This window comes from Hypomesus nipponensis, chromosome 25, assembly GCF_054491055.1.
Source record: "Hypomesus nipponensis isolate SF chromosome 25, ASM5449105v1, whole genome shotgun sequence".
Taxonomy (NCBI): domain Eukaryota; kingdom Metazoa; phylum Chordata; class Actinopteri; order Osmeriformes; family Osmeridae; genus Hypomesus; species Hypomesus nipponensis.
In genome coordinates this window covers 1,911,515-1,920,000 of record NC_140385.1, presented here as the reverse complement: position 1 = coordinate 1,920,000, position 8,486 = coordinate 1,911,515, and the positions used below count along the sequence as shown (strand labels likewise).

The window sequence follows — 8,486 nt, the reverse complement described above, 5'->3', positions numbered from 1 at the left end:
ATTCTCCCCGTCTATTCAACGATTCACCTCGTTTTGCAGTCATGTTTATGCAGGCCCTTCGTAGTCACTTAAGAAAGCTACCTAAGCAGCCATATTCCTGTCGTAAGCCTACTCAATCCTTTAGCTTTAAGCGAACTTGCTACCTCGCTAATTTCATGTGGCCACTAGTAGCGAGCCTTATGTCATCGGTTTTAACGCGGCCTGTTTCATTCAACCTTCAGCGGATATTCTTTGTTATGCCTGCAGACTAATCGCACGTTCCGTGTACTGGATACATTTTAACTGGTCTTTAAACCGCAGTGGGTCGAGATTACATAGTTTTATTATACTTGACTTGTTCGACGAATAACGCTCATACGGTTTGCATGCATCTTTTAAATGCACCACGTCCCGTAAACAACCAGCGTTTATGCATTCTTTCGTTGCATGCAACAAACCCACGCGCATCAGAAGCTTTTACACAACATGTTGACATGAACAATTTGTCGGATCACCAACCGATAGTGGATCTGGTTACTTTCACTGTACCATAAGTGAACTTATACGGTAGTCACAGAAAAATGGGTTTTAAATAACTGACCATCGTTTGCCTATTTCCACTCATCGAAACGCACGTGGGCCCTTTCATTTGCGACGTAAATGTATGCGAAGCTGCACGCTCACAGCAGATTTTTCCGTGCTCGCGAGGACGATTATACCGTCCTGCCGTGTCTCTTCGCTTTATCAAATGCCAAACCACAACCGAAGTCGTAACCGTTACTTGCCGTCCTATTTCGGAACACTTTATGCGGACACCACGTGTTACATAATAAGACACAAGGTGCCTCTGCTCTTGCGGTGTTTACATCAGATTATGTTCTCGACTCCCTGATGACACTGGCATAGGCAGGGAAGAGAGGGAGAGGAAGCGGGGGAGAGAGGGGTGGAGAGAGAGAGAGACAGAGGTGGAGAGAGAGAGAGGGACGGAGAGGGACAGAGAGGGACAGAAGGAGAGGGTGAGAGTTCAATCGGTCCCTTCCTATGCTCCAATCTGTGTCTATAAGTTTGTGTGTGGCTCATCACTGGGGTTTGTTATGCAACTAGAATGTAGGCTTGTAATGTACCCTAACCCTAGAATGTAGGCTTGTAATGTAGCTTAACCTACCCTCACCCTAGAATGTAGGCTTGTAATGTTGCCTAACCTATCCTAACCCTAGAATGTAGGCTTGTAATGTTGCCTAACCTATCCTAACCCTAGAATGTAGGCTTGTAATGTTGCCTCACCTATCCTAACCCTAGAATGTAGGCTTGTAATGTTGCCTAACCTATCCTAACCCTAGAATGTAGGCTTGTAATGTTGCCTCACCCTAATGCTGGTGGCCACCAGGATGAAGCTGCCTTGACTGGCCCTGGCCCTCCTTGACTGGCCCTGGCCTGCCTTGACTGGCCCTGGCCCGCCTTGACTGGCCCTGGCCCGCCTTGACTGGCCCTGGCCCGCCTTGACTGGCCCTGGCCCGCCTTGACTGGCCCTGGCCCGCCTTGACTGGCCCTGGCCTGCCTTGACTGGCCCTGGCCCTCCTCGACTGGCCCTGGCCCTCCTCGACTGGCCCTGGCCCTCCTCGACTGGCCCTGGCCCTCCTTGACTGGCCCTGGCCCTCCTTGACTGGCCCTGGCCCTCCTTGACTGGCCCTGGCCCTCCTTGACTGGCCCTCCTTGACTGGCCCTGGCCCTCCTTGACTGGCCCTGGCCCTCCTTGACTGGCCCTCCTTGACTGGCCCTCCTTGACTGGCCCTCCTTGACTGGCCCTCCTTGACTGGCCCTCCTTGACTGGCCCTCCTTGACTGGCCCTGGCCCTCCTTGACTGGCCCTCCTTGACTGGCCCTGGCCCTCCTTGACTGGCCCTGGCCCTCCTTGACTGGCCCTGGCCCTCCTTGACTGGCCCTGGCCCTCCTTGACTGGCCCTGGCCCTCCTTGACTGGCCCTGGCCCTCCTTGACTGGCCCTGGCCCTCCTTGACTGGCCCTCCTTGACTGGCCCTCCTTGACTGGCCCTCCTTGACTGGCCCTCCTTGACTGGCCCTCCTTGACTGGCCCTGGCCCTCCTTGACTGGCCCTCCTTGACTGGCCCTGGCCCTCCTTGACTGGCCCTGGCCCGCCTTGACTGGCCCTGGCCCTCCTTGACTGGCCCTGGCCCTCCTTGACTGGCCCTGGCCCTCCTTGACTGGCCCTGGCCCTCCTTGACTGGCCCTGGCCCTCCTTGACTGGCCCTGGCCCTCCTTGACTGGCCCTGGCCCTCCTTGACTGGCCCTGGCCCTCCTTGACTGGCCCTGGCCCTCCTTGACTGGCCCTGGCCCTCCTTGACTGGCCCTGGCCCTCCTTGACTGGCCCTGGCCCTCCTTGACTGGCCCTGGCCCTCCTTGACTGGCCCTGGCCCTCCTTGACTGGCCCTGGCCCTCCTTGACTGGCCCTGGCCCTCCTTGACTGGCCCTGGCCCTCCTTGACTGGCTGGGGATGGAGGCTGGAAGAGAGGTGGAGCTAGAGAGGGAGAGCGGGCACAGGAGGGGGGAGTTAGAGGGGGAGAGGTGAGGAGAGATGAGAATGTGACTTGATTCATTCTGAATAAGAGCTGAACAAACATCACCCGTACCCCTGTTGAATGGCAGCAAGACGTGTGCATGTGTGTGTGTGTGTGTGTGTGTGTGTATTTCTGGTCGATACGTTCCTGGCTTGTCTATTTCTCTCATGGGGTTACATGTGTAAAAAAGTAAACAAGAGAGAGCAGGAAACTCTCTCCTCTCTTCTCCCTCTAAACCAGCCAGCAGCTATCAGACCAGCCAGCAGCTATCAGACCAGCCAGCAGCTATCAGACCAGCCAGCAGCTATCAGACCAGCCAGCAGCTATCAGACCAGCCAGCAGCTAACAGACCAGCCAGCAGCTAACAGACCAGCCAGCAGCTATCAGACCAGCCAGCAGCTATCAGACCAGCCAGCAGCTATCAGACCAGCCAGCAGCTATCAGACCAGCCAGCAGCTATCAGACCAGCCAGCAGCTATCAGACCAGCCAGCAGCTATCAGACCAGCCAGCAGCTAACAGACCAGCCAGCAGCTATCAGACCAGACAGCAGCTATCAGACCAGCCAGCAGCTATCAGACCAGCCAGCAGCTATCAGACCAGACTGCAGCTATCAGACCAGCCAGCAGCTATCAGACCAGCGTGTGTGTGAGAAAAGGGAGGCAAGGACACTGCTGTTTATTATGAGAGTTTAGGAAGTGTCTCATCTCATCCTCCTCTCTCCCTCTCCCCCTCTCCCCCATTCTCTTCCTCTTTCTCCCTCCCCATTTTCACTCCCATCCCCCCTCTCTCATCTCCCTCTTCTCCATTCTCTCTCTCTCTACCTCTCCATCCCTCTCTCTCTGCCCCCCCCTCCCGCCCCAGAGCCGGCGGAGATGAGTGGTCCCGAGGTTGCCAAGACGCCAGGGGGCGGGGCCCCGGGCAAGGAGGGGAAGGAGACGGTGGCCAATGGGCATGCAGGAGAGGGTGGGGAGAGCAACCCATTCGCTGACTACATGTGGATGGAGAATGAGGAGGAGTACAACAGACAGGTGGGGCACACACACATACTGTATATGTGTTGTGTATATACAAAAATGCACTCACAAACACACACATATAGCTAGCTATCTAACCTCTCCCTCTCTACTCTCTCTCTTTCTTTCTTTTCCTCTCTCTTCCTCTCCTCCCCACAGGTGGAGGAGGAGCTGTTGGAACAGGAGTTCCTGGACCGGTGTTTCCAGGAGATGCTGGAAGAGGAGGAGCAGGATTGGTTCATCCCGGCACGGGACCTCCCCTCGGGGACGGGGCATCTCCAGCAGCAGCTCAACGGCCTAACAGTCAGTGACCGCAACCCAGAGGAGATGGCGGTGAGACACACACACACACACACACACACACACAGGCATGGTGAGACGCACACACACACACAGGCATGGTGAGACGCACACTGGATAGTGAAGATCTATTGAGTTATGAGAATTCTAACCTCCCTCCCTCTCTGTCTCTCCCATGCAGAGTAAGAGCAGCTTGAATCCTGAAGCAAAGGAGTTCGTCCCAGGAGTTAAATACTAGGAGTCCCCCTCACCCCCACAAGACCCACACACACACACACACACACACACACACACTCCCTCTCACAGACTCTAGCGGTCCCAACCGCACGCACACACACACACACGGCTAGGGCGTGATGGTGGGGGGACTCTTGTGTATCTTTTTATTTTCCTTTTTTGTTTTGTTGTAAACTAAGGGACTAGGGGGCTTGGGGGTGGGGGTGCAATACCAGCGCTGGCCAGCAGGGGAGCTGGACTCAGCATAGCAAGATGCTTAGACTCACAGAGGAGCCCACAGGCCATCAGCCATCCAGACTCAGCTCTTAAAATGACGCCCTGTTTCTTAACGTACCACATTTCAGGGAGTACGCTTCAGGAAGTACAGTTCAGGAAGTACGCTTCAGGGAGTACGCTTCAGGAAGTATGCTTCAGGAATTATGCTTCAGGGAGTAAGCTTCAGGGAGTAAGCTTCAGGGAGTACGCTTCAGGAAGTACGCTTCAGGAAGTACGCTTCAGGAAGTACGCTTCAGGAAGTACGCTTCAGGAAGTACGCTTCAGGAAGTACACTTCAGGAAGTACACTTCAGGAAGTACACTTCAGGAAGTACACTTCAGGAAGTACACTTCAGGAAGTACACTTCAGGAAGTACACTTCAGGAACTACCCACAAGGGATCGTCTCGAAAGTATTTTCCAAGGAGAAGGCTTATGCTTTCTCTCCCGTTTTGATTGGTCGATGTTTTGACGTGTTCTCAGAGAAACGGGGGGTCATTTTCCGCCATTTCAACATTATTTTTTTTAGCGATAAAAAAGCGATAGCAGCTCTCCGGTTGTGATTTGAAACGTTGTTCCGGAACTCTCTACTGCCTACCAGTTTGTGTGTTTTTATTTGTGTTTGATTTTTTTTTCTCCAGTTTTGGCTGTATGTACATCGTCTCTCTCTCTCTCGCTCTCTCTCGCTCTCTCTCGCTCTCTCTCGCTCTCTCTCGCTCTCTCTCGCTCTCGCTCTCTCTCGCTTTCTCTCGCTCTCTCTCGCTCTCTCTCGCTCTCTCTCGCTTTCTCTCGCTCTCTCTCTGGTGGTGTATCAGCTTTTCTATGACATCATCATCATGACATCATCACACTGTCTTTATTTTGTCTTTTTTTTATTTTTTATTGTACTTTTTAATTTAGGTTCCAAACCCAAAACAAACGCTTGTCTCTTAGCCTTCCTACACTCACGTTGAACACCTTTCCCCAGATCTGAACAGCCTTGGATGTGTATAACTAAGACATGGGTTTATAATTCCTGGCTTTACAGGAAATACAGATGTTTTCTGATAATCTCACATGTCGTTTTATAATGTTATGATCTCATTATGAGGTCATAGTTTGAGAGTTGCCATTTCTTTGATCTGTTTTAGTTTTCAAGGGATAAGGTGACATGTGGAAGGTCTAGGTTGGGAGTGTTTGATTTGGTACGAAGCCTGCAGTCTGTCACAACTCAAATACCCATCATGCCTCACTCTGTATGGAGCATCCACAACCAATCAGGTTTTCCGATTTCCTCCTCTCTTCGTTATGTAGTTCCTTGTCTTCTGTTTTTATTTTCGTCAAGGACGGAGGTGTTTTGTCCCTCTGGAGTTGCTGTAGTCTGTGGTCTAGTTCAGGAGATGAACAGGTTTGATGTGGAAGTTTGTGATGCTAAACTGATTCCAGATCTTACAACCTCACGTACAATCCAAAGCCATGATGATGATCGACTTTCTCAATGAGAAGATCTGACCACACCGGTGGTTACGACCCACTTCCTGGTTGGTCGTCAAGGGGTGGGGCTTGAGGCTAAACGTCCTGGTTGTAGCTGAACTTGGCCACAGGTATTCTGGGTAACTGAGGGGATAGGTGGATTTTATGTGAAATGTTTCTTTTTTTTTCTCTTAAATTTGAGGAAGGAAAAAAAAAAACGTCCTGTTCACACAAAGTACGAATTTCAATACGCAAAAAAAGGAGTACAAAAATTTAAAAAGATGAATAAAGATGGAAAAAAATTAGAAAAACAAAGTCTCCTATTTCTCTATGCAAGTAAAGATGAACAGTTTCACAGACGCTAGCACGAAAAAGGAAAAATGCTGGACTACAACATCTTCACAGCACAGCAACAGAACAAACGACCACAGGCTGTCCTCTGAACAACATGCACGGTTTCTCTAAACACGAGTCGTCTAATACACTAGCAAGCTTCACTTGTCCTTGTCTAATACACTAACAAGCTTCACTTGTCCTTGTCTAATACACTAGCAAGCTTCACTTGTCCTTGTCTAATACACTAGCAAGCTTGTAGCTTCACTTGTCCTTGTTGCTGAGTTCAAACTTGCTTTAGAAGCATGTTGTGGTGCAGGTCAGTTCTGTGTGCCCATGACGATGTGTTCTGTTGTCAGTCTCCAAGGCAACCACTTCCGGTGAGTAAATGACATGTGAAATGACAACACTGACTAGTTCTTCATTTTAATTTTATTTATTAAAATTGTCAGGAGGCCAGGATAACAAATTCTAATCCTCATAACTATTTGCCGTCTTAACACACCACCCCTCGTAATCTTACTCTGAACCTAAAATCGTATTCCTATTAAAAACTACATAAAAAAAACACTTACAAGAAAAATATCAGCAAGGTACAAGAAATGAATTATTAAACACTCAACTGCTGTTGCCATGACAATTGCAATGAAATATATATTTTTTTACACTTTTACAATGAACAGTCACAACATTACCTGTTATCACATTAAAATGTGTTGATAAGTAAAGCAAAAGTTGTAAAAAAATAAAACAATCTTTATTCATAAAATAATTGTAAAAATAAAGGAATTTGAATCGTTTTTGTAAATGGTGTCGCCAGCAGATCCAGGATCAGACCAGCTTCCTCATAACTATTTCCCCTCTTAACACACCACCCCTCGTAATCTTAGTCTGAACCGAATACCAAAAATCTTATTCCTATTAAAAACGACATCAAATAACACTTGAGAAGAAAAACATCAGCAAGGTTAAACGCTCAACTGCTGTTGCCATGACAATTGCGATCCAAAAAAGCAGCAGGGGAAAAATAACCCTTTTTTTACACTTTTACAATTAAAACATTCATAGCAAAACGAACTGTTATCACATTAAAATGTGTTAATAAGTAAAGCAAAAGTTGTAATAAAAGCATTATTCAAAAAATAATTGTAAAATCAAAGGAATTTGAATCTTTTTTTTAAATGGTGTTGCCAGCAGATCCAGGATCAGACTAGCTTCCCTCAGTGTTGTCAGTCACCATTGGCAGGGACTCCATGACTGACCTCAGATCAGCGTCTAGACAGCACTCTCCTCCTGCTCCATCCTCTGGGCTGCTCTCTCCTGGCCCAGGTTCAGCACTGGAATGCAGGGAGACCAGCTCCATGCTCCCCCTCTCTGCAGGCTTCCTGGGGGTCTGGAGAGACACAACAGAGTCAGGAAAAGGGGGAGGAAGGACAAATAACCCTGGTGAACAAACTACAGTACCTTAAAGTACAGATAGAGGGCAGTGCTGGACATCAGCAGAGTCAGCAACACCAGCACCACTCTGATGATGAAAGCTGGCAGAGGATTGGCTGGAACAGAAACACAGTGAATCAGGAGATAAATAATCATCATATCAGATCAACTACCAGACTATCAGATCAACTATCAGATCAAGACACATCCTGTACCTTCCATTTCCAGTCTAAAGTGCAGCTACTTGTTTTTAGAGTGTGGAGATGAACAGTAACCTAGGTGACTGCTACTGACACATCCTGGGGTTACTCCCAGATCACCACAGGACTCACATGACTTTATTATCCCAAAAAGTGTGACCAACCTTTACGACAGACTAAAACGTTGCAGGTTGTGGTTCTGAAAATCTATTTTCACTAACCTGCAACAGTGAGAGAGAGGAGCTCACTCTCAGAGGTGAAGTAATGAGAGAAAATGTAGACTTCATAAACACAGCTGTAGTTCCCTTGGTGGGCGTGGTCTGCAGCAGGAAACAGGAAGTTGGCAGAGTGATTGACAGCTGTGAGGGTGTGTCTCAGGGTTGTGTTGGAGCCAGTGAAGGTGAGGTGGAAGGAGCCTCCTGGGTACTGTGGCTGGATGGAGCAGGTGATGGTGAAGCTGTGGTCCCTGAACACCTGCAGCCCCTGCTGATGGTCCTGGGAGACCCCCAGCATGGAGGAAGACAGGGAGATACCAGGCTGCAACAGGAGATCTGCAAACAAAGGGAACGTGGAAAGGGAAAACAGAAAAGCAGGTGAAGTACTTCTCTCATTTAGCTGTGATGATAACATCGGCATAGCAACCATGCACAACAGTGTCACATGACACCTGTGGTGGTTCCTGATTACACCAGTAGGGGGCAGTAATCT

The 8,486-nt window shown here is 49.2% G+C and overlaps 2 protein-coding genes across 6 annotated transcripts in view; one reads left to right on the top strand and one right to left on the bottom strand.

The window, feature by feature from the left end:
• LOC146221672 (polyadenylate-binding protein-interacting protein 2B-like) overlaps positions 1-6,548 on the top strand; it is an 8,046-nt gene extending 1,498 nt beyond the window's left edge. For 2 of the 5 annotated variants that reach the window (XM_084691724.1, XM_084691725.1), the window contains exons 2-5: positions 2,793-3,198; positions 3,415-3,581; positions 3,726-3,899; positions 4,048-6,548. In XM_084691724.1, coding sequence (XP_084547850.1) covers positions 3,426-3,581; positions 3,726-3,899; positions 4,048-4,104 — 387 coding nt within the window. In that variant the 5' untranslated portion in view covers positions 2,793-3,198; positions 3,415-3,425 and the 3' untranslated portion in view covers positions 4,105-6,548. The remainder of the gene's footprint in view (positions 1-2,792; positions 3,199-3,414; positions 3,582-3,725; positions 3,900-4,047) is intronic. The other 3 variants (XM_084691726.1, XM_084691727.1, XM_084691723.1) reach the window with 3 other exon arrangements.
• A 264-nt stretch (positions 6,549-6,812) lies between these two features.
• Positions 6,813-8,365, bottom strand: LOC146221671 (uncharacterized). The gene is made up of 3 exons (XM_084691722.1): positions 8,000-8,365; positions 7,606-7,694; positions 6,813-7,534 (listed from the first exon to the last, which is right to left on the bottom strand). The coding sequence occupies exons 1-3, from the start codon at positions 8,289-8,291 to the stop codon at positions 7,352-7,354; spliced, it is 564 nt and encodes a 187-aa protein (XP_084547848.1). The 5' UTR covers positions 8,292-8,365; the 3' UTR covers positions 6,813-7,351.
• Positions 8,366-8,486: the final 121 nt, after the last annotated feature.